General features: G+C 40.8%; 1 protein-coding gene across 1 annotated transcript; it reads left to right on the top strand.

Annotated features, from left to right (window-relative positions):
• Window positions 1-1,636: 1,636 nt before the first annotated feature.
• On the top strand, window positions 1,637-25,972 carry opn8a (opsin 8, group member a). The gene is made up of 4 exons (XM_085770629.1): window positions 1,637-1,860; window positions 7,981-8,274; window positions 11,306-11,631; window positions 25,580-25,972. The coding sequence occupies exons 1-4, from the start codon at window positions 1,788-1,790 to the stop codon at window positions 25,970-25,972; spliced, it is 1,086 nt and encodes a 361-aa protein (XP_085626755.1). The 5' UTR covers window positions 1,637-1,787.
• Window positions 25,973-26,317: the final 345 nt, after the last annotated feature.

Raw genomic sequence — 26,317 nt, 5'->3', positions numbered from 1 at the left:
AAATATTTACTCAATACATTGATTTTAAACATCCTTTTAAATTGGGTACTAGTTGTATATGCAGGGTTTGAAATTAACTTTTTGACCTACTAGCCAAGTGGCTAGTAGGGAGAGATTTTTACAATCTGGAATCACAACACGCATCTTTTTCCGGTCAATCGTCATGGAAACGAGACAGTCACGGTCCGGATCAACCCATCTATCTACTGTTTGGACCAGAGTGAAAACAAACGTGTGTAAACCAAGGGGGCAGTTGTGGGTCTGAGAAGTGAAGCTCACTTCCGCGTTCAAAAAACTGCAATCCCCTCTTCTTCCTCTGGGGGCTGGTGTCAGAGGGAAGCATTCCCCATAGACCCCCATGTTAAAATCTATTTTACATCCTCAATAAACATGTTAAAAGCCTGGTGTCAGAACGTTTTTTTTTCTCAATCGATAGTTTCTACCCCCGCACACACTCTGAGGGGGGTGAATTTTTTTTAACTCTACCGTTTTACTGTTATTAGGTTAAAACTCTGACCAATTAGGGCGCGGAAACGTTGAGTGACAGGTCCGAGCAGCTCCGGAGACAGGCTGCTTCGAGGCCAGTGGGCGGGTTCTCGGCCGGCCAATCCAACATGGCGCTGTTCAGGCCGCCATATTTGAGTCACAAAAACGACTCCCCAAAACCAATGGGTGACGTCACGGACGCTACGTCCATTCTTTTTACAGTCTATGGTGTAAACGCGAACCGTACAAGCTGAAAAATGAAACAATGGGTCATTTTCACATCTGGTGAAAGCGTCTCGGCTCACAGAAGTCCGGAGCTCTGACGCTGCAGGGGACGACGTGCTAACAGCTAACAGCCGTGCTACAGCAGCTGACTGAGCCTTTTGGAGCCGTGGCTCAGCTGATGAAGCAGCGGTCTGATGAGCATGATGTCCGTGACGTGTCCCGTTATGCGCGACGAAGTTGTGACGTTGTCAGGTGATGAAAAAGACACCTAAGCTTATAATACACTGGGGGAAACCCTGGAAACAGTATTGGGAGTCTCATTTTTTCTAGCTCGCCAAGTGGCGAGACAGTTAAAAATCTGTCTCTCCACAGAGGAATCTGGGTCTCAAATGGCGAGTGGCGACTGCTAATTTCAAGCCCTGTGTACATGGTTTTAATTCATTATGAAGGCTATTCCATAAATTTACTCCAATAACAGATATGCATTTGCCTTTAGTATTTGTCCTTGCTTTTGGTTTGTTTAAAATGCAGGTCCCCCTGAGGTCATACTGGGACTCTCTAGTTGAGAACAGCTCCTGTATGCAGGGTGGAAGTAGGTTGTTTAATGCCTTATAAGTTATTACAGCAGTGTTTAAATTGACCAGGTCTTCAAATTTCAATGTATTGGTACTGATGAAGAGCGGATTGGTTGGTTCAAGGTAATCCTCATGGTGTATAATTCTAATGGCTTTCTTTTGCAGTATGATATAGGCTAGTGCAATTATCTCTGGCTTTTTGAGAGCCAACCTTTCAGGGTGTGTGTGTGTGTGTGTGTGTGGGGGGGGGGGGGGGGTCACTTAATCATTTCCACCGCTGTAAACTGTACGGTAAATTGTCCATGTGGCTGGTTGTCATGCCTGCGCATTAGGTGTCAGATGCTGCGTCGCACAGAGAGAATATGAAGGCTGACAGAGGAGACAGGATCAAATATGCTCAGTGCTTTATATATTCAATTCAGGTACACTTCAGACTTTAGCATATGTTAATTCTGTTTTTGTTTTTTCTGAAATTAATATTTGACCACTGACTGGACAAACATGGATGATAAATACATGTCCAAACTGTCACCTACTGTTGATTTTTGGGCTGGGATATACCTGGTGATAATTGGTAAGTACGCCGCTTAAAGTTTCATTGTCTAATTGTAATAAGTCATGTAATAATATTGTAATAATATTGGGAATATTCTTGCTTTGCTTGCCTTATCCATTGGAGGTCAAAACATGATCAGGATTGCATGATTTAGCCTAGTTCAGTTCAAAATGTCTACTCTGATCTTTTGAGCTCCCCATTTGTGTAGACAGTTGTCTGTTGTCTGATTTGCTTTCCTATAACTTTGAAACTGAAAAGAAACTTGGCTGAAGTATCTGGGCTTGGGTTTGTTAGCCCAGTCTTCCAATTGCCATAGTCTGTCCAAACACACTATATAAATTAATTTTCATACCAAATAGTATATAACATTTTAAGATTATGTTACCTGATAATTCTAGTGATCCCCATAGGTCTCTAATGCTGTGTATTTGAAAATGAAATGATGATTATGAGGTTGTTCTGAGGCCAAGACCAAAGAAGATTTACAGTAAACACACAAAAATGTATTACCTGTATTACTGTAAATCCAGTGTATTTTGTAAAGCACTACAGTTGGCAGTGACATCAATGCAAGGGATGATTGAATGATAGGTTGGACAGCTATGGTTCAAGTAGCCTTGGCAAATTTTCTCTGAGCCCTTGAAAAGAAAACACATAAAGTGTGTCTGTCTTTGTGTGTGTATCTTCACCTTGAGAGATGCTCTATCACGTCACTTCCTCCTGTGTTGCTTTGTGTCTCCAGAATGACTCATGACATGACTCTGATGCCATTTCCATTGGTGTTGTTATGAAATAAACCACAATGGCTGCCAAAGTAAGACCGTCATCCGCCACCGTCCGTGAGCGATCTGGGGTAAAAGGAGGATTATTATCAGTCACTGACCATACAGCAGCTTGACTTCTTCACAGTATACATTCAGTTGAGATACACATGCCAAAAACGTCAATATCAAAACAACAGCAGATAAATGGATATCACATAATCAAACACAATACAGAGAGAGAGAGAAATCACTACAGTTGCATTAGTGAACCCCCACCATACACCTCCTGCGTTTATGTTTCAAGATGACATATCATTTGCATTCACTAAAGGAAACATCCCAAACATCTTGGCTTAACATTTGTGGCAGTTTTTCCAACTTGCAATTAAGTTAACCCACATTTTTGCACAAATACATGCATGTTCAGTCGATAACTAGTCTACATAAAAAACTCAACGTCTCTCACACTCAAATTTCCTCTACTGTATTACTGTGCCGAACTGCTAAAAGCACGACCATGCTATGCTGTGGAAAATATATGAAACATAAGTTTAGCATAATCAATAAATACTTTCTCTGATACCAATGAAATGACGTCGACTGCCTAACATAAACTAATGCAACAATTCACGAAATATGAGCAGAAAATTGCAAAATTAATTGGTTTCTACCTGCAGGCGCTCTACGTCATGTTTCACAGTCAGGTAAAGTTAGTGCACAAAACTTGCTAGCTTGCGCCTGACCATACAAAAAACATGCTAAAAGATGAAGGCTGTCCTACGCAAGTGTAGGAACTCAATAACAAACTCCCTCCGAAACATAGCTACTCCGTTCTTAGGGTTGATTTTTACCTGAGAGTGAGAATATCTCGCATCAATGAAAAGTGGCAACAAACGTGTTAGCGGTGACTGAGAACGCCCGCACTCCCGCGGAGGTATCCGGTCGTAGTGACGCAGCGCTTCGTACGCCACAACTGCACAGTAAAACATTAGGTTATGTTGCAAAAATAAGTGATGTTTATACTGCATTTTTCTCAACAGAGTTACTACGAAGAAAAATTAAAGTGAGTAGGTCATAAGGACAGAAAAAAAAAAAAAAAAAAAAGCAATTGAAAATTAGTCTTACCAATAAAATAAAACACAAATCAGGCATGTGTTTTTAAAAACGAGATTTAAAATGTTCCAAGAGTTACAGTGTCTGATTTGGGATGTTAGTCCAGTTAGGGCAAAGTGAAATCTGACCACTGTAGCCTACCGGCTTGTTCCTGATAATCAGATGGCCAGCATTTTGCACAAGTTGAAGCGTACAGTAGGCCTATTGAGGCCTGGCTGACAGCAAAAGATTAGGCTAATACAAAAACTGAAACATCTCACAGGCAGAAATATCCATCAATATGGTAAAACTCACTACACACTGCAGACCAAAAAAGTGAGATAGCCTGCCCTACACATAATTTTTTTCCCCCTAGAGCACCAACAAATCAATTGATGCAACTTAGCCTAGGCTACTGTAGCTTGCACACAGAGGAAGCCTCAAAATCAAATCAGTTCTAAAAAACCCAGAAAATTTAGTTTAATCCTATTTCATGTTCTTTAGATGACCCTGTAAACTGCAGAATCATGTCCAATCATTTTAATTTTCTTGTGTCACTTCTGAATGAGGAAGAATAGCCTAGTGATAACGTCTGCATTTTGTCTGCAGCCTATCACGAGTGCAGTGAAGATAATCTACAGTCACATTCAATGAAGTTCTCCACAGTTCCATTCAAAAAGAGTCAATGAAATTGAAAGCTTTTAAACTACAGAAATGTTATTATTCCTGTGGGTGTGCAAAGCATACAATAAGTGTAAATTACACACAAGAATGAGTTTTTAATTTTAATAGCTACATTTGTCATTTGTCATAGCTACAACCAGGAGAGCTTCTGAACAGATCACTTATTACCACAGGATTCATCACATCATTCTGAGGCAATAATAACCAATAAAATAAAACACAAATCAGGCATGTGTATTTAAAAAGAGATTAAAAAGTGGTCAAAGAGTTACATGATCGTGGCGCAGTGGTTAAAGTGGCCGCCCCGTGTAGAGGCTACAGTCCTCAACGCAGGCGTCCCTGGTTCGAGTCCCGTGTCGTGCAGACCTTTCCTGCATGTCGTTCCCTCTCTCTCTGTCTCCCCCTTTCCTGTCTATCTCACTGTGCTATCAAATAAAGGCAAAAAAGCCAAAAAATATACTTAAAAAAAAAAAAGAGTTACATGATCTGATTTGGGGTGTTAGAGTCTAACAGTCCAGTTAGTAGGCATATTTCATGTTAATAAGTCTAAGAATTTGGCCATTCAGAACTTTACGTAAAGTCAGTAACATAAAATACATGTGAAACCTGATCACCAGAGGTAATGCCTACTTGTTCCTGAAAATCAGATGGACAGCAGCATTTTGCACAAGTTAAGTACAGCGTATAGAGGCCTGCTGACAGCAAAAGATAATACAAAAACTACCAACATACATTTGATTTCCTTTGCTTTTGGAGGATGTTTCACCACCCATTAATTAAATGCAAAGATATTCTATTGATAGAACTTTTGGTGTAAAGTGGGCTGCAATAGGCCGCCTAAGTCATTAGTGATGGTTATGAAATGACAAAAAGAAGGCATATAAAAGGGGAGAGCAGAGGCATGACTGGAAATGTAAAATGTAGCCTTGTCGAATGTCTTACAATATATCCTTCACAGGTTTAAAGCAGAACTTAGGCCTATAAGTGAGTATATTTCAGTATTGTCCGGGATTGTGTCAAACTGTGAAACACTTGAAAGGTTAATGTAGGGAAGAGAAATGTTATAAGGAGAGATTAAAAATAGAGCTAAACATGTGTGGGCAGAGATGTGATGGATCTATTTATAAGAATAGCCTAAAATAGAGGTGGGTAATAAAGCACTACATTTACTTTGGAGATCATTCCTGATGAGATGTCCAATTATTAATGGTCACACACACACACAGAGACCCTGCCATGTTCTTCTTGTTCTTGTTCTTATAGGTAATCGCTGCCTACTGAGCCCACTGTGCTGTTATTAAGTTATTATGGCTGAATTTGCCTCAGTTTGTTACTTTGTAAATATGAAATCTATTACTGTTTTAGTTGTTTAAGTGATATTCTTATATCTTATATTCTCATATCATTCTAATGTAAAGTAACAATACTCTTACTTGAGTAAACTTTTTGGCTACTCTACCCACCTCTGATCAAATGTGACTGTACCGTAAAGTTAATCTTTCAGCATGAAGAGGCTGTCAGTGTATTTGTTCTCTTTGTCTACGAAGACGTATGGTACATTCGCTGTCTCTGTGAGAGTTTCTTTCAGAACAGCTACAGTATGAAGGCAAATATACTTCAAATCCTTAATAAGCATTCATTCTTTCATTCTCAGCTATTTCTGGCAAGGTCGGCGACTAAGCGATAGTATATATAGTGTATAGAATGGTGAAAGAATCAGCAGACAAATAATGTGCACTGATGTCTTGTAGTACTATTATGATAATGTAAAGGTCATGAATAAAGTATGAGTGCAGATGAATGCCAAGGTTGCTCTGGGAGAGAAAATTTCATTAAAACAACAGAAGGACAAAAATCTCTTGTCCTTTTTCACAGATTAAAATTACTTTTTAAAAAATGAACACATGCTTGCACAATATTTTACGCTGTGTCAATCAAATTTCCTTAAGCTTATGTAAGAGAGCGGTATTAGGTAAAACAGGTTGAAGCCAGACCACATCAACCAATCTCTATAATGGAACAGACATTAACAGTAATTTTGTAATTAATGGTCCAATATTTGTCTATTTTTAGAATCCCATGCACTGTAAGGACTTTGCATATGAGGGAAATAATTTTTCACACGTCATCTACTTCATCATAATAGGTTACCTGTTTCAAAAAAAAAGTATAAAATTAAGCTTTAAAAAATCTAAGCTGTTTTATTCCCATTTTACCTCAGCTTTACTTTAAACAGATTGTTTATTTTATGCAAGTTGGTTGTGTATTCCATTATATTTGTTTTGGTATCAGGGTGAAGCTGAGTCACATGCACTTCACAACAACAACCCTGATTCATAGAAGATAATTAAGCTGGGACGTTGTCTACTAAAGTCAACAGCAGTGATTCATGGACAGAGGAGTTATGATCTTACACCTCCAATTTTTTTTTTTTTTTGCATAAATCAAATTTTAAAAATGGATGTAGGCTAATATGTTGATTACAGAGTTTCACAGGTACTGGTGTAGATATATTTCATTTTCTGAGCAAAAGCCAGGCTTTCTCTTCCTTTATTTCTTCTTTTTCTTTTACTTGTCCATGTTATATTATCGATGTGTGTGTTATTGTTTCTCCAACCTCCCTCCTAACCACAAAATCTAAAGCTATATTTTCTAACTCCAACTATTACTTTATGATGTTGTTATGAAATGTAACTTTTAACCAAGTTACTTGATTCCTACTGTAGAGTGGATGGAGTTTAACTATGCAAGCTTGGTGGGAGAACAATCCTGAGGGAGGAGAGAAAAAAAACACAACTATGACTGAGGTCATGAGAAAAGCTATTGTTCAGTCTAATGTAAAATTGGGATTTGGATTTGAAAGACGTCAATCCATGAATCCTGCCTGGTCACAGCAACAGAGGCTATCATTGGACAAAAACAAAAGTATCTGATCACAGACAGGAGATCAAACCAGTCCATCAACTGCTGCATGCAATAACACTTTTGAAGGTGTCTAGTGTGATCAAATCACTGAAGAATCTTATATCTTACATTAATTAATCTCTTTTTTCCATGTGTTAACTAGCTTAAGAAATAAATACTGCACTGCAGTGGCGTGCACAGACATTTTGAAGGGCAGGGGCGAAAAGAAAAAAAAGGGCACACACAGCACGTCCTTGCCACTGAAGAGGGCACTTTTGGCTCCTAAGAGGGCATTAGCATGTGTTTCAACAAATTGGGTATACACACACCGTGTACACACACCGTGTACACCACTGCTGCACTGTCTTTTAGAATCTTATTGAGCAAAACGGGAGAAAATGATTGCAATGGACAGATTAAAAGCAATTAATTAATGCTCATGATTCTGTTGGATATTCAGATTAATAATAAATGCTGTACAGTTACCCCCCACCCCCTCCACCCCACTCCCACACACACTCAAAAACTGAGCTCCATCTGGAGTTTTTTCTCAAATGTGGCCCAGGGTGTCTGTTCAGTTGATGGTCTTCTCTTGTGGTTTAGGGCAAGCAAATCTTTCAACAGGGGGAAGTTAATATTGATAGTAAATGCAGTTTTTATATCACTTCTGTTATGTTCTTATTGTTTCCTGTAGCTGTCCTGTCTATCTCGGGGAACGCGGCCGTCCTGATCAGCGCAGCTCGCCGCCTCACCCTGCTCAAAGCCCCCGAGCTGCTGACGGTAAACTTAGCTGTAACTGACATTGGCATGGCTCTCAGCATGTATCCTCTATCCATCGCTTCAGCTTTTAACCATGCCTGGCTTGGCGGCGACACATCTTGCCTTTACTATGGCCTGATGGGAATGATCTTCAGCATAACCAGCATCATGACTCTGGCTGTGATGGGGATGGTCAGGTACCTGGTGACAGGAAGTCCACCAAAAACAGGTAATGTGGTATTACGAGGGATTTGAGGGAGACTGAAGCAGTTAAGCCTGAGTTCTTATTGAATACCATTTGGCGTTAAGAAATCAATATTGTAATCTTGTTATAGATTGCAGGGGAGTTACCTTTAATGAGAAGCTGGACTTCAAATAGTGCCGAAAATCCTTTAGATTTTAGGTACACACACTCTAACCCACAAACCTTTTGAATTCTAATCTTTAACATCAGTGCTGCTGTATTGACAAGGCTGTCTGCTTCCATCCCTCCCCCTCAATAAGGCTTCATTCTTTTCATGGAGATGGTTTTAATAGGATCCCTGCTGATGCAGCCTCATGCTATAACTGATGTAAACAATCTTACTCTTAGATGAAGTATTCTTGCCTCTTACCAAGGAGGATATATCTGAGAATTACTGAACACACTTATTATCATGAGTTACAATCTAATCAACACATGTGAGTTTGTTTGTAAGCATAAAACCCACAGGATACAGACTGCCTCAAAACAAGACCACAGCTCTCCAGTAGCGTTGCAGTATGTTGCAGCATCCTGTTATTACCACCCAAGACCCAGCATAATTGTTTGAATTCATAATAACAGATTTTTCCTTTCAGGGATAGCACAAGAAATTATGAATGAGGATATGATGCGAAAGATGATGAACAGAGATAGATAACACCGAAGATACATTTGTTTAAATGAATGTCATTTCACACATGTAAGTGGCTGGACATCTGCAACACATCCATCTTCACACCTTTCCAAATGACTGAATTATGTGTGTCTGGAGTGTTCATTATGATGATCAGAAATAAAGTGTTAGCAACAGCCTGCAAAATCTGAAATGTCAACATACTTGAGCTCTCCTCAGAATATGTTACCCAGAACGAGAGCGATTAGTGTATCGAGCACATCAAAGCTCCTCCAGAGATGGCTTGAGATCCAGATGTTCATTAAGTCTTGCATGGTCACACATGCTGACTTTCATTCCCTCTCCTGACGTACAAGTCAGTCAACTAAAATATGCCTTCATTTGCTGTGAATATACAAATTAATTACAAACAGGAAAACATTACAGGAGATTAGTCGGTTCGGTTGTGGCAGACGGATTGTTAACTGAAGATCAATTGGTGTGGTTTGAGCCGTGCAGTCAGTGTTGGAAAGTAATGGAATACATGTTACAGAGATATGCACGTATTGAACGGCAAGGCAAGACATTTTTATTTGTATGGCCTGGTTTTTACATAAAATAGTTATGGATACAAATTATGCCCTTTTTTGCCAACTATTTCAATTCAATAACATATATACCAACCTAAATGTCTGGCAGTGTTTAAACATCTAGTAACTACATTCTTTTATCTCTTTTTTTGTTGTTGCATGAGCTGGCTTTCTCTGTACAGTGGTGCATCTTTATGCTGTTGTTATCTTTATCTTTATCACATACATACTTAATGTTTTAGGGAAGCAACAGCTGCCTTCTTTGTGCTTCTTCTTGATTGCATTTATGAGAATAACCCCTGTAGTTTTTGTTTTCTTTTGTTTTTGTAATTTTTAATCTTCTAATTCAATAGAAAAGAGAAGGTAAAGGCAAAACATCACCATCTGAGTGAGTCCTCACTTCATTCAGTGGTTGGAAGTGTGTTCATTCACTGTTACATGCAGTTGTTATGTTTAAAGGAATGTATTCTTTGATTAGGATGTAAAAAGCATGCTAATGCCTGTAGGGAACTTTAGATAAAATGTTAATTACACCCTTGAGCAACACACAGCACAATAACCTGCAAAACCCAAACAGCTACAACATCCACTGGTAGTACTTACAATTACATGCCCTCACCTACTGGTGAGAGACCCAGCTTTATATTTATTTAGTTATATTATGAATGAGGAGTAACAAGCAGAGCACTAAAATTCATTTGGCACTTATAACCCAGCTATCTTTCTATGTGGCTAACATCCATACAGGATCATTTCTCAACATTTTAAGCAGGATTTATACTTCTCTGGGCTACACACATCATCTCTCTATACACATGGATTGAGCAAATATATTTGTATGGCTTTTTCTGTTACTGCAACTGAACTACATGGAAACCGGTACCTATTGTGAAATGACAAAACAGGGTTAGTTTAACTCATGAGAAATCAAAGAGACACAGGCAACAGCGAGCAGGAAAACAGAAACACTGGTCACCAACACAGAGGTTATCACAGGAGGACGAGCACAGGAAGATAAGACACAGGAAATTTCACAATAAAACAGGAAACAAGAGACACAGACCATGACAGTTTCTTTTATACTTGCATGTGCTGTGTTTGTTTTTGACCATCTGCTGACTGAAGAGATATCAACCATTTGTCAATATGTTTTTAAAATTTGTGAAATCTTCATGTCGACTCTTCAATAAGCCTGTGTTTCCTATTTTTAACCATATTCCTCCTCTCTGCATAGGTCACTGGAGTCTTTGCAGAAACATAATTCCAGCATTGTACTGTAGCTCTTAACCATACAAAAATGTGTTTGAACTTTCCCTGACCTTCATCGTGTGTGCAAGGAGACTGTTGGAGGTGTTAATTAAACAGAAATAGAAAAGGAAGAACAGAATAATCAATTTTTGGCTATTCTTATTTGGCATTTGGTTGTACATCCTGATATTACCAGTAGTCGTTGTGTTAATAACCTTATGCTGGAGCCTTTTGCTGCAGCAGCTACCGCCAATTTATCCAACCTGGTATTGTTGATTTAACCCAGATCCGGTATTAGTGTTTGTGTGTGGATTAGCTCTCTGACAATCCTCACTGCTGCTTTGAGAGCGCCTTCAAAGACCAAAACCTTTCTTATTAAATCAGCCAGATCAGTTCTTTGAAATTTCCCTATAATGGTTCAGCTCTGGTATTACTTCTAGACTCCTCAGTATGCTTGCCATTGAAAGAGGTGATGGGAAAAAAAATGTTGTTTGCTCTAGCTGCTGTACAAAAGATATACAACAATATACTGACTAAACTAATCTTAAAATCTCCCTCTGCACAGGTATCAAGTTCCAGAGGCGAACGGTCAGTATTGTGATCAGTGGGATCTGGCTATATGCTGGCCTCTGGGCGTTGTTTCCTCTGCTTGGCTGGGGCAGCTACGGGCCAGAGCCATTTGGACTTGCCTGTTCGATAGACTGGACTGGCTATGGGGAGTCCCTCAACCACGCAACCTTCATCATGACTCTGTCTGTACTCTGCACATTTCTGCCCTGTCTGGTCATCATCTTCACCTACTTTGGTATTGCATGGAAGCTGCACAGAGCCTACCAGTCCATCCAAAGCAATGATTTTCAATATGGCAATATTGAAAAGAAAATCACTCTTGTAAGTATAGGATGATCAATGTTGTATTGACTCTGTCCTTTCAGTCATCTTAGAATGATTAGTATAATGTCTAAAGACATGAAACCTTCATGCAGTCATTAAAGGCGTTTAGTCAATGTGTGTAATTAAAGAAAAGGTCTGAGTATCTTTTTTTTTTTTTTAATACTCTTTTTTATTGGTTTTTTCAGTTTTATAAGTACAAACAGGACACAACAGAACATCTAAAAAAGAAAAGAAAAGAAAAAGAAAACCCACCCCAAACCAACAGTGAGCGCTGCGTTGTACGTGTACATAAAGTGAATAAGTAAATAAAAATAAAAATAAATAAATAAAGAGAGACAGGTAAATGAAGAGCACATACACAGAATAAGTTAAAGAAAAAAAAAAAAAAAAAAAAAACTGGCAGTCCTCATCTTGCATGGACAGATGCTGAGTTAAAGCTTCTGTAAAAAGGAGTGTAATGGTTCCCAGATCCTCCGAAATTTGTCCGATTTGTGATTGAGGTCATGAGTCAACTTCTCGAGAGGAATAAGAGCAGAAATCTGTGATATCCACATGTCGACTGTGGGGACCTGGGGAGTTGACCACCGCAGCAAGATACATTTTTTAGCCAGGAACAAAAGAATTGTCAATAGAGATTTCGTGTCTGTGTCCAAAGAATTGTCTGGAGCATCATGGTTGAGTAAAAAGAAAGAAGAAGTCAACAAAAACTGTTTACCAGTGACCTCCTGGATTACAGAGTGAACCCCCTTCCAGAAAGTCTGGATGTGGTCACATGACCAAAACACATGGATAAATGTACCTTTTTGTGTCTTACATTTAAAACAAAGGTCGTAAGTGTCAGGAAACATTTTCTGGAGGCGAACAGGAGTATAGTAAGTTCTGTGAAAAAATTTAAAGTTCTGTTCATGTATAGAGATTGAAGTACATTTAGGAAAAATCCCGCTGCAGATCTGTCCCAGTTTACAGGAGTAAACGTCACCTCCAAATCACGCTCCCACAACAACTTCAGAGAGTCATAACCAGAAGAATCAGAATAAAGTAAAGAAGTATAAATCTTGGAAATCAGTCCTTTAGGAGTCTTTGCCAGAACTATAGTGTTTTCCAGTTCTGACAATCTCATACGTATCCCGCCTGTCTTCAAGAGGGATTCTACAAAGTGGCGAATTTGGAGATACTTATAAAAATCTTTGTGAGGAATATTAAAAACCAGTCCTGATTTGCTCAAATGATTTAACCGAGTCAGAGTCCAACAGGTCTGTAAAGTTTGACAGACCCTTAGACATCCAATCCAACAAACCAATACTCCTAATCTGTGCTGGTAAATCTGGATTCAGAGCTAGGGGAGAACAAAGAGAGATGGCAGGATCGATATTAAGGTATTTCTTTGCATCTCGCCAAGCCAACAGTGTGTTATAAATAATTATGTTATTCTTGTGAAGATTTAATTGATATCTATATTATTGATAAAAGGAAGGGAGTTAAGCCTTCGGGGATAACAGAATAAGGATTCAAGACCCAACCATAGAGAATCTTTCCTGTTCATAACCAATTTGACATTGTTTTAAGTTGTGCAGACCAATAATATAATTGTAAATTGGGCAGGGACAGGCCTCCCAGGTCTTTTGGCTTGGTAAGTAAAGAAAACTTAACTCTTGGATGTTTATTATTCCAAATATAGCGAGAGATATGGGAATTCAGTGACTTAAAAAAGGCAGGGGTCAAATAGCACGGGAGATTTTGAAATAAATAGTTCAATCGAGGGAGAACATTCATTTTTATAGTGTTGATTCTCCCAAGGAGAGAGGTTGGGAGGGAGGTCCATTTTGTCAGATCATTTTTAATCTTTTGAATTAGAGGTGAGTAATTAGTTTCAAACAGGTTGTTTAAGTCAGGAGTGACAAAGATGCCTAAATATTTGAAACCCCTCCTGGACACTTGAAAAGGAGACTGAATTGACATATCCTGGGGAATATTAAAGGGCGTAGCGACTGATTTCCCAAGGTTAATCTTATAACCTGATAAGGCACTGAATGTGGCTATGGTATGTAAAACTGCCGGAATTGATTTCTCAGGTTTATTCAGATATAAAAGAACATCATCGGCAAATAGGGAAATGATGTGGTTTTCTTCACCTACCCTAACTCCAGATATATCAGGATTAGCTCTGATGGCCTCAGCTAAAGGTTCAATAAACAATATAAATAATAAAGGTGACAGGGGGCACCCTTGTCTGCAGCCCTGCGCACTGGGAAGCCATCGGATAGCAGGCCGTTAGTGTTAACTGTGGCTATTGGGTCTGAGTAGAAGGATTTTAATTATATTAATGAATTTAGGGCCCAGACCTAATTTTCTAATACAGGAAACAAAAAAGACAATTCCACTCGGTCAATGGCCTTTTTCGGCATCGAGGGAGACTATCAGAGCTGGATTTTTATGAGTGTTAAGATACTGAACAATATTAAGAGCACGACGTACATTGTCTGTACCATATCTTGATTTAACAAACCCTGCCTGGTCTGGGTTTATTATTTTCGGAAGGATGGTTTCCAATCTCCGAGCCAGTACTTTTGAAATAATTTTGTAGTCCACGTTGAGGAGACTAATAGGTCTAAATGATGAACAATTCAACGGGTTTTTATCCTTTTTTAAAAGTAGACTAATAGAGGCATATCTCCAAGAAGAGGGGATGCCCTCTTTTAAATTACATTGATGGCCGGGAATAAAGATTGGATGGATCTCTGCCCAGAATTTCTTAAAAAATTCCAATGGAAACCCGTCTGGGCCTGGACACTTCCCATTAGGCATAGATTGGATTGCAGCCCAGACCTCCTCCGGCGTGAATGCAGCATCTAAGCTGGAGCGATCCTCCTCTGCAATAGTAGGCAAAGAAATGTTATTTAAATATGAAGCGATAGCCGTGGCGTCGGCCTGCTCTGCGCTATACAAGGATTTATAAAAGTCCCGGAATGTGCTATTGACAGTCACTGGATCACATGTGATATCTCCGTTCGGTGTTCTTATCATGTTAATTGAGCGATCGTTATTTTGGTTTTTCAATTGGTGGGCAAGCAGGCGACTGGATTTGTTACCAAATTCATAATATTTCTGTTTTGTGTAAAGTAAAAGTTTATGGACGTGACGAGTATGATCCACGTTAAGTTCAGTCTTAACAGCCACTAGAGCCTTTAAGTTTGCTGCTGTTGGTGACTGCTTATGTATTTGCTCCAATCTAGTCACTTCCCTTTCAAGATTTTTTCTGTTTTTATTGAGAACAATAAGAGATAAGGTGTCCACGTAAAGTGGCCTTAGCTGCATCCCAGATTGTGGCAGAGGACACCGGAGAGCTTTTATTTTCGAGCCAAAATTGCGATAAGTTATTCCGTACAAAGGTGCAAAAAGAATCGCCATTCAAAAATGATGTATTGAATCTCCAATTGGGGGTTCTAGGGATGTTAAACACCGGGTTAATGTACAGATGTACCGGAGCATGATCTGATAAAACAATGGACTCTATACAACAGGTTTGAACAGAATGTAAAAACTGTTTGGGAATGAAAAAATAATCTAGTCTCGAATATGAATTGTGAGGATGTGAATAAAACGTGTAGTCCCTCACTTTAGGATTTAGGTGTCGCCATATATCTATCAATCCGGTGTCCGTGGATAAATTTTTAAGGACGGCAGACGACCTCGGGTTAGATATGTTTGCAGAGGAGGATTTATCCAGAGAGGCATTCATTATACAATTAAAATCGCCGGCTAAGAAGCCCAGGCCATTGCAATGATGGTTAAACATCAAAATCATTTGTGACATAAACTCAGGTGAATCATTGTTTGGGGCGTAAAACATTGAGAATAGTTATGTGCTGTTCAAGAATTGAACCTTTGATCAAAATAAATCTGCCTTCTGAATCTTTTTCTTCATGTTCCAATATGAAGGGAAGGTTCTTATTTATAAGAATAGCTGTTGTACCCTTTTTGTTCTGTGAATGAGAAGAAAAGTAAATCTGACCTACCCAGTCCCTCTTAAGTTTCAGATGTTCTGTATTAGATAGCTTTGTTTCCTGGAGTAATGCTATATCAGATTTTTGTTTTTTCAGATATGTTAAAATTTTCTTCCTTTTAATTATATGGCCCAATCCCTGGACATTCCAAGTGGTGAGTTTAAGTGAACCAGACATGAGAGCTACAGAGCACGAAAGTAATTGAGTGACAGGTACTGAGTGAAGAGGGATTAGTCAAGGTGCAAACAGTTATATGAAAGAATGAACCTAGGCTCCAGACATTTAACAATAGGAAAATAAAACGCAAAAGATCTGAATAGCAGCACTTACCCTCCCCTACCCTGTCCCCAAACGACAGGGAAAAAAACCCCCAAAAGAAGTCACTGGGTATTCTAAGCATAATCCAAATCCTGACTTAACAGTTAGATCACAGTAACAACTGAGACACCTGAAACAGTGTCTAACTCCAGGCTAAGTGATGAACACCACTGAGAAACACCCCAGAATGATGGGTTTCCAAATTATTGCTTGGACCACAACATTTGTACAAGGCGTACATGGGCTTACACACAACGGCTTAGCTATTAAGACTAACTTCAAAACGTAGGTGCAGTACTTGTAATAAAAAAATTTTAAAAAAAGAGAGAAAAAAAAAAAGAAAAAAAGAAAAAGTCATGTAAAAGAAAAAGCACTGTATAGTGTGATCAAACTAAATATAATGCAAAATCAACAGTCTTTAAGTATTCTGTTATAAAGAGTAAAAAAAAAGAATAAAACTAAAATCACCTTATTTCAAGGGGAAAACTACAAATTAAATCAGCACCGTTGTGTAGATTGTCCTCTCAGTCCATGTAGTGGTCACAGAGAGATGCACAATGTTCAGTGAGGGCTCAGTGTAACTACCTGTAACGTCCGTCTTTCTCCATCATGTGATAACATTGGGAATGAAGAAAATGTCTCACTTTAAGGTATCCAGAAATGCAGCCGCAGACTCAGGGGTGTCAAAAAGGCGAATTTGCCCTTCGTGGAGACACCGGAGGCGCGCTGGGTAAGCTAAAACCACGGTATTTGTTATGACGGGCCAGCGCTTTCCCTACGGTGTCAAACTCTCGCCGCCTCCGCAGGACCTCCGCGGACAGGTCTGGGTAGAACCGTAGCTGGGAGACACCGTGGTGGATGTCGCGTTTCTTCATCGCTGCTCTGAGCACAGCTTCTCTCTGGGAGTATCGCAAAAACCGGACCAAGACGCTTCTCGGGGGCTTGTCTGGAGCCGGGGCGGGAGCCAGCTCGGTGGGCACGTTCGATCTCCAGCGGGGGGTAGTCAGCAGGCAAGCCGACTAGAGTCCGGCAAAGATGTCTGGAGGAAGTCTGCAAGGGGGGTGTTGCCCTCCGTTTTCTCTGGAAGGTTGACAATTTTCAGGTTTTTGCGTCGGCCACGGTTTTCTAGATCGTCAATTTTAAGTTGAAGCTGCACCACTGTTTTTTCCAGGGTGGCGATGCAGGTGCCCTGAGCACCGGTGCTGTCCTCTGCGGCGGAGACCCTCTCTTCAGCCTCTTCCATGCGCTTTTCCAGGTCCGTCACTCGGTTAGAAAGAGCCGACAACGAGCTCTCCACCGATGTGACGGATACTTTTATGTCGTTTAGTGCACCGTCAATGGTATCCAGGCGAGCGCCGACTGATTGATCCATGTCGTTCACCCGGGAGGCCACAGACTTTATTTCAGCTAAAATCTGCTCCATAGCTGTTTGGTCAGTTAGCGTTAGCTCCGAAGTGTTAGCATCACCTTCGTTAGCCTCGCTCGAGACACGTGCAGCCGCTTGTACTTCGGCGATTTTCTTTTGAATGGCGGAAGTCGACGGTGAAAAAATAGGATAGTCCTTGCCACGCTGCTTTCTAGGCATTTCTTCAGTACGGTTTGGCTGATTATAGTGAGTTTACTTGGAGAAAGTGACGGATTTAACTGAAGCCTGGAGCGGAGAAAAGTTTCAAGCGTCCATCTTGATCCGGATCACGTGACCACCTCCGGTCTGAGTATCTTTATAAGAAAGATGATTTCTCACCTGACAAATACAACAGAATCATCAAAAGCATAGAAAATGACACATTTGTTTCATATCTGGACCAACCAAAATAAAGCAGCATGTATATTCATATTCTCTACCAATCAAAACTTGCCATGAAAGCAATATCTCAGTGGCAGCACTGTTCATTTTATTTTTGGAGTACTGGCTATTTCCAATGTGTTTTATTTTCTCTTCATGATTTTCCCAAATTTGAATTTTTACAGATATCACATTAAACTATCTGGGGGATATCTTGACTGCATAATATCTTGAATGTTCTGATAACATTGCATCAACCTAGGGTGCTTTTCTATTCCCTCTGCTCTTTGCACTTGAAGCAGCTCTTGAAACACAACTGAGAAAACATAGCATTGCATGAGAGGGGCCCTGAGAAAGTGGTTCAAAGGATATGGTTACTACAGCATTTCTCCATATTTTTTTATTGGTAGTGTAAATGAGCTCAGCGAGACACCCGTGGGACTGGCCGGTTAAACAACCCCCTGACTGTGTGTTATGTTATGTTGGATTGAGAAATGATGGGCAGGAAGCCAGTGCTACTGTTTAATGCCTGGGTGGGAACAGAAACTGTGTTTCGCCACAGCACAAGATCAACGAGTCACTTTAGTAGAGCTAGCTATACTTTTCTGTAACTGTTTTACAGTACACGAGAAGTTAAGCAAGTACAATGAATCCAATTGTTACCGCTAACAGCAGGTCAGGTCACAATACTAACATATTTAAATAGTAGAAATATTGAAATTAATTTGCTGCATGTGTGCCAAGTGTCAACATGGTGTATAGTTCATGAAGTGAAACCGTTTCAAAGCTACCAAAAGTCTTCACCTACTGAGAGAGGACCGTATTGGATTCACAATATGCCAGGTAGATACAGACCCAACAAATCCCATGAAATGACCAAAACCAAAATTGTGTTACAGTACATCTCGCAATACCTCCTAACATCCCGACTGACTGGCATTCCTCACCTCTAAATGAAGCTAGAGCTATAGCAGAAGAAGACAAAGTTCAAGAATAAGTTTCCTTGGTTGGACACAGCCTTTGTCTAAATTTTAGTCCAGTATCTCTCCTGGCAGTGACCAGCATCTTGTCTTTGCTACTGAAAGAGCGGAGCAACAATTCACCCCATTAATGCACTTCAATGGTTTAAGGGTGAATACATCATGTTTTATCTCCCTATGCATTTCAAAGGAGGTTAAATCGAAAGCAACTGGACTTAGTTATTTGTCTAGGAAGACGTTTCACCTCTCATCCAAGAGGCTTCATCAGTTCATGTACGCAACTGACCAGGCTGGGACTGGTCCAACTATCTGGTGTGGAGTCCCAGCCTGGTCAGTTGCGTACATGAACTGATGAAGCCTCTTGGATGAGAGGTGAAACGTCTTCCTAGACAACTAAGTCCAGTTGCTTTCAATTTAACCTCCTTTGAAATACTATGACCTGGGCAAATGAGAATATGCACCGGCTCCCTATGCATTAATCACCAACATTGCTATTGACAACACTCCATTAAGCTTCTTTATCACTTGAGAACTTACCCTGAGTACGCCCTCTTAAGGCTGAGGTGATAAGTAGAGTGTTTATCACCCAGTGTGGTCTACAGTATACGACCCTTGTGTTATAACCTCACCAAACCAGTTGTGTGCATGCATATGCAATTATTCATCTGGTTGCGTATGTGTTGGTGCATATTCATGAGAATCACATATACAACAAAATGCAACAATATATTTCCTGCAGTTATTTAGATTTATTTTTCAGCTTCTTGTTTTATACTGTAGTAACATTTTTATAGATGTAGGTGCAGCATCCAAGTAAAGTGTACCCCTACTGACGGAGCTCTTTTTGAAATAATATTAAACATGATGGCAATTCTTTAGATTTTGATCATAAACCTATGGTTGATTTAGAGTGTGGATAAATGCCACCGCACGGAGGCAAGGAGGGTTAAGATTTAAAAAAAAATAATAATAATAATGAAAGTGTTTCACTGATCTGCTGGTTGCGCTTGACTGAGCACACAGGGTCAGTGTTTGGTCACATGGGGTTTTACACATTTGGGTTTCAATGAGCACAACAGATTTGTTTGTGCTGCAGGAAATACCCTGCAGACACAAACATAGCCGGCTGTGCTTTACATCAGGGGAGAGCAGAGAGTTCTTTTTTGAGCTGTTATCCTTTAATTTATCATGACATTTAGTTTCATAAACATTAAGTCAGATCAGAACAGTTGGTCATTGTTCATCACCTGGAAGAACTGAACAAAAAAAATATATCTACAGGGGGTGTGAAAAATCTCATATAGTCCACTGATGTTAATTTCATGCTTTTATGTCTTCTTCATGTGCCTTAATATGATAACAAGGGTGCTGAGGAATTTACAATTCTTTGTAGTCTATGTAGAGTACAATGGAGAATTGGGAAGTGGAATTTTTCAGAAGATACGCCAAAAACTGTTGCTTTCCTGCCCATCAAGAATATTTTCCTTTTCCTTACAATATGAAACAGGCCAAATCACTCATGTCCAAAAAAGACAACCTGTGGCTCATACTCTAGATCAGCGTTTCTCAAACTTTTTTCAGTCAGGGCACCTTTCAAAAGTGCATAAAATCTCACGGCACCCCTGTGTAAAATATAATTCAAAATGACACTGCATAGCCTAAATGTAAATGTCCTGTTTATTTAGACGGGACAGTATTACAGTATTTATGCATAGGTGCCTCTGTAGCCTACATGCACACACACACACACACACACACACACACACACACACACACACACACACGCACACAATAATCCGCAATGTGAGAGGAAGAGAGAAAGGTCTACATGCGCGCCGCGCATGCACGCGTTCACATGAATATCCACCGGCGTCTCCGCTCCGTTCTGACTCCATTGCGAACAATCAGAGAGTTTCCACCGGTGGAAGAGGAGAGAGGAGGCTGTGACTCACCATCAATGTGAGACGTGAGCCTGGTACGACGCATTTTTTTCATAGCGTCCGGTGGACACGGACCCTACTGCGCTCTCTCTCTCTCTCTCTCTCTCTCTCTCTGAACGCTGCTGAAACGAGCCGCCAGCGCCGCTTGATATAGGCCTACCTACTGTATATATCAGGGGTGGAGTGGGGCAGGGTTAGAATAAGAAAAATAAGAAATATGGGTAGCTATATTTAGCTATTTCCTTCAGAAGTGGGCACTAAGATCATGGATTTGTATTAAAAGTAGGCTACAGAAATGCTGAATGGGGTGAAAGAGCTGCATTAGTGCCACTCAAGCATTAACGCTGCTGACCATAACATTACATCCAGTCAGGTATATTTCCCCTCCCTACTCTGCTCTGTGAATGGATTTTACTGACAGCGCTGCACACGCCACGGTTTGGGGTCTTGTCCTATCACCAACATGCTTCGGTGCCCATAGGTTCCGACTCTCAAGTGGTTAAAATCCAGAAGTAACGGTACCGCGTACCGACCAGGTACCGACGTACCGGGCCACTTAGCACGGACTGTGTTGTCTTGTTAAATGAATATAACTTATAAATAACGTGACACACGGGCAGGACTGATAAGCTTTGCTGTTTAGCTTCCGTGAGTCCTTCTATTTTTAGCCGTAGCCGCTAGTTTAATGATAACTTTCTACTGACTTTTCTCTAGCGCGTTTCCCATTTCCCATGAGGCTTTGCGCCATTCTACAATTTAAGAACGAACAAACATTGCTGGTTATTTTATATGTTTGGTCATGAAAGTTCAGTTATATCTGAACAAAAAGAATTAGATAAAGACAGGAGGCTAAACAAAAATCATTTAGTAGTCTGGATTGATGAGAGTCTGCGTCACGATCGCAACCATGAGTGAGATGTAAAAAGACAAGAAGTGGTATAAATAATGGTTGGACTGTTGATATCAATTAATTCAAGGAAACCTTGAAGATTATCATGAGAACATGATTGACTTACATTAGCCTTAACTCACTGAGGCTGGTCATAAAGGCCGCATAACCGCGCAGGGCAACCTGCTCGATGGTATGCTGGAGCATATTGGCTGGGCGGCCGACCGGGAGATCTCCTGGTCGTCCTGACAGCCACTCCTCAACTGATATATATATATATATATATATTTCAACTCTGAGCGCTTTGGGCGCCGCGACAAAAAAAGGAAACTCTGACAGCTTTTTTCCGAGCTCCATAGGATCTGAATGGAAAGTAGACGGTGGACACGGCCCCTTTGCATATATAAAGAGAATGTATTCTATGAAATGTCAGAAGAGGTATTTTTTTCATGGCACCCTTGACCAGAGTGCGAATTATACAATGACAATTGGGGGGGGGTCAACATTTTACACAGCGCACCTGGACTCATTCCCGGCATCTCGTGTTCACATGTTAAACTCCACACAGGAACGAAACACCTGGCCTCAGTCCCCAGTTCTGGTTCTGGTTCAGGTTCTGATTTAGGTCCAGATTCTGGTTCAGGTTCTGGTTCAGATTCTGGCTCAGGTTCTGGTTCTGGTTCAGGTAAAAGATCTTCCAGGACTGTCCGTGGACCTGCTGGTTCTGGTTCTTAAGCTCTATTCTCAGGTTCACGTGTTAAACTCCACACAGGAATGAAACACCTGGACTCAGTCCCGGTATCTCGGGTTCATAGTGACACACGCAGATTCAGGCAATGAAATGGTTTAGTCCACTAGGGGTGTTTGAAATTTTACTACAAGCATCTTCCTGGCATGACTATGGAAATACTGTATATTGTAGTATTTATGATTACTAATGCGTTTCCCAGATTTGTTAAGAAGCTCTTAGCGCTAAGATCTTCTTTGGAGCGCTCTTAAGAGCGCTGTGAAAGAAGAACGTGTTTCCCAGAGTCGCTCTTAGCTTAAGAAGATCTTTCACTAAGAAGGAAATGTAAGATCGAGCTGACCCACTCTTTCGAGTCTTCTTAGCGACTTTTTAGCACTTTTTCAAGGCAAATCAATATCACACTAAGCAAGATATTTAAACAGTGCACATCGTATGTTTAAAACATATTAAATATGTGCCGAAATACAAAATAAAAATAAAAAATAAAATAAGAACAATAAATAACCTAAATATGAGGAATAACATGTGCTCTGCACATCAGGCACACAAATAAAATGAATCATCATGACTATCATTTATCATATTTTTTACGCACACATCCACGTCCCATATCTGCATGAACATCAAAAACACAACCGTTCTTAAATCAACCCCTAGTGTCGCTGTTGCATCGTGTTTTTACGCAGTGGGCAGCTTCTTGGTGTGGTGGGGGCATCGCAAGCAAGGGTCAGTGTCACGGAGTGTGGCAGCCGTGACACCGATCCTCCCGTGCCATTTTATACTGGCACTAAAAAGACTGTCACGCATTAACACTCCACTGCCTAAATATATATGTAGCCTATATACATATGCATAGCATTGATCATTCAGTGATGATGAGAAAAGAAAAACGTGTTGACCACCAAAATAATTTTCTATTGGGTGGATTAGAACCCAGACCACAGCAATGGTTCAGCTTGCAGTGGGGATACTCTATCAAGTGAGCTATTTGCTACCTTTGTGTTACTGAATTATTGTGTTTTCATCCTTTCTAGAGTTGTCTGGCTGTAAACCAGCCAGCCCCTGCGCACATTTTTATTTTTATTTTCACACACATCAATCACATGGTCACGCAGCCGTCTGGCCGCATCTTTACGCGGCTGTGGGTGCCGTGTCATCTACGGCCAGTCCGTCACTGCCCGTGACCAACGCGGCAACAACAGCGGAGAAGTTTCTAATCAGGCCCGCCGACACCTGTGTTAACCCCATGTTTGACAAGTGAAAATCCCGTTTTCGGTTTATTCATCGCCCGTCGGTGCAGCTGCGCTTGTCACTGTGTGTGATTTATGCGCGTAATAGGTGGCGTGTGATATAATAATCGATTTGCCTGGCATCGATTGATTCAGTTTCAGTACTGTGGTGGTGGACAGCTCCCGTTAGGAGCTTCTTAAGAAGCTTCTTTGGCGTGATCTTAAGAAGGCAGTTAAGAACGCATCTGGGAAACACCTGTATCTTAGCGCTCCTTCTTAGCCGAACCCTTCTTAAGAGCCTTCTTAAGTCCTTAAGAAAGATCGAATCTGGGAAACGCGGCCCTAAAATAAATGTTTCAACCCCCCCTATCTGTTATTTGTACCTCTTTTAGGGGGGGTCGCAGTCGTAATTAGGGGGGTCAAACCCCCCTGTAATTCGCACTATGCCCTTGACGCAGTCAGACGGCACCCCAGTGTGCCGCGGCACCCACTTTGAGAAAGGCTGCTCTAGATTTCCATTATCTGTCAGAACGATGGCGTGCTGTTTTGTCTTACTGAGGTAGCCATGGCTGCACAATCATTTCAAATGACTTGTGATGCCTCCTCCTGTGCTGAAGGGCTGGGGTGTTACTGCATAATCTTATACTGTCCGGAAACAACAAAATCAGCATTAAGCTTAGAAAATGTAATATCCCGTTGCCATTCCGACGGCCCGCCGGGGGTTTTAAACAGGGAGGTGTCATAGAGGATGTCACCAGTCACTTGAAATAGTCATGCCACATATCGTTGGAAAGCTAAAACTCTTGTGATTAAAGATATGCCGACCATTCCTAAATATAATCATCACAGCAACACTCGAATCAGACTATAAACATGCTAACAAAGTTCGTAAAAAGCCGATATAACTCACGATTTGTGTCAGGGCAGGCTCAGGATCACAGGGTTTCCCCACAAACTTGGTGTCGTTACATTCAGAAAAGTCCAGTAAATCCAATCCAGTAAAGTATTTAGTCCAAAACACACGGTTGTACCGGTAGATAACCTCATCCCGCTGCTGCATCTTATGAAATTACGCATTGTATATCCAGTAAATCCGTTTATTTCTCCTCATAAATCCGGCGTTTACATGAAAACAATGTTTATTTCACTTTACAAAATGGCGCTGCCCTCTGACCTTTCGATTGACAGCTCACTCGACCAATCACAAGCTCCCTGTCCCCGGCTGCCGCCTGCAATAGCGAATGAGTGGCTGTGTCTGTATGAGGAACATCCCCTCCGACAGCGCTGAATGGCTTCAGCCAATAGGAATCGATCCCGATGGAAACTGTAGCATTGAATAGCCAATGAGATTACGAAACGAACGATGTGCTGCATTCACTGTCCCTGGGAAAAGGCAGCACTGCCATCTTCATGCGTAACTTTGCAAAAGCTGCACTTTGGCGCATGTATTGTTTCTCAATGGCAACTTTAGGAAAACGCCTAGATATACACTTAGAAAAACATGTGTAAAATACTCATTTTTAGCAGGATTGTTATCAAATTTGAACTGGGGCCAGGTAAGGCTTCATGCTGTAGTCCCATTGTGTTTTCCAGCTAAAATGATCAGCTACACTCATCTTCAGGCATCTGATTGCAACAAAAAAATTCAGGCGAGAATAAAAACATTCTAATTCAGTGTGCTCCCACTTAGATTACTCAATGATAGTAGCACTTATAGTGATTATTTCAGTTTGGGGAAAAACTTCAGAGTGATACCTTTCAAAAGAGACCAAGCCCATCCATATTCTCCAAACAGTTCAAGAACAGCATTCAATTTACTTTGGGTACGCCTTGGATAGGCGAATATTACAGAATTTATAGGAGTGGCAAGAGGATATGTCATATTACTCACATATTTTAGGCACATTTTTACATTTTTCCACCCCATCATTTCAAACTATTCTTAACCACTATCTTGTCTCTTTTACTAGGTTCTTTCACACTCACTATAGTATCTACTCCTCCTCTCCCCTGCACTTATGCGCTCTTTCATCTACTCCTTCTTATTTCAGATGGCTGTGATGATCAGTCTCGGTTTCCTTATTGCCTGGACCCCCTACGTGGCTGTCAGCTTCTGGAGCATGTTTCACTCCCAGGAGCAGGGCCACATGAGTCCTTTCATCACCTTGTTACCCTGCCTGTTTGCCAAGAGCTCCACCGTATACAACCCTTTTATATATTTCATTTTCCGGCGAACCTCGTGGCGCGATCTGATGCTCCTCCAGAGACTGGTGTTCTGTTGCTCTCATCAGGGTAATTCACCTGCTGAAGAGGGGAAGATAGAAGGCAAACTGGTTGAAGGCGCTGACTGCACTGTTTGTGGAGATGGGGCGGACAGAGCTTGTGTGGGCCTGATGGGAGCTCCTGAAGGACAGACTGGAAATGAGTCAGTGACTGTGGGTTAATGCCGTCGGTGACAACGTCTAGGTCCTTGTTATTAAAGGAACAGAGTTTATAATAGAGTTTTTTGGAAGACCAGTAGCAATCTAATGTAAATATGTGGCTTGAGTACGCAGCTGATTAGCTTAGCTCACAACAAAGATTATCCAAACATAACTGAATCATGTTTGTTTTTAGTCTTAGTGCTAAGCTAAGCTAACCAGCTGATCTGACCCTTGGGGGGGGGGGGGGGTTATACATGTGATGGATGAAACTGAAACATGTTCTGTCCAGCAGCTTTTACCAATCGTCAACACAAGTTGTTATCGTGTGTGTGTGACCTTGGCCTCCTGTCAACAACGTGTTTGTTT

Source organism: Trachurus japonicus, chromosome 24 (genome assembly GCF_045865225.1).
Source record: "Trachurus japonicus isolate A0001 chromosome 24, Traja_1.0".
NCBI lineage: Eukaryota > Metazoa > Chordata > Actinopteri > Carangiformes > Carangidae > Trachurus > Trachurus japonicus.
This window is presented reverse-complemented; position numbering and strand designations above follow the sequence as displayed.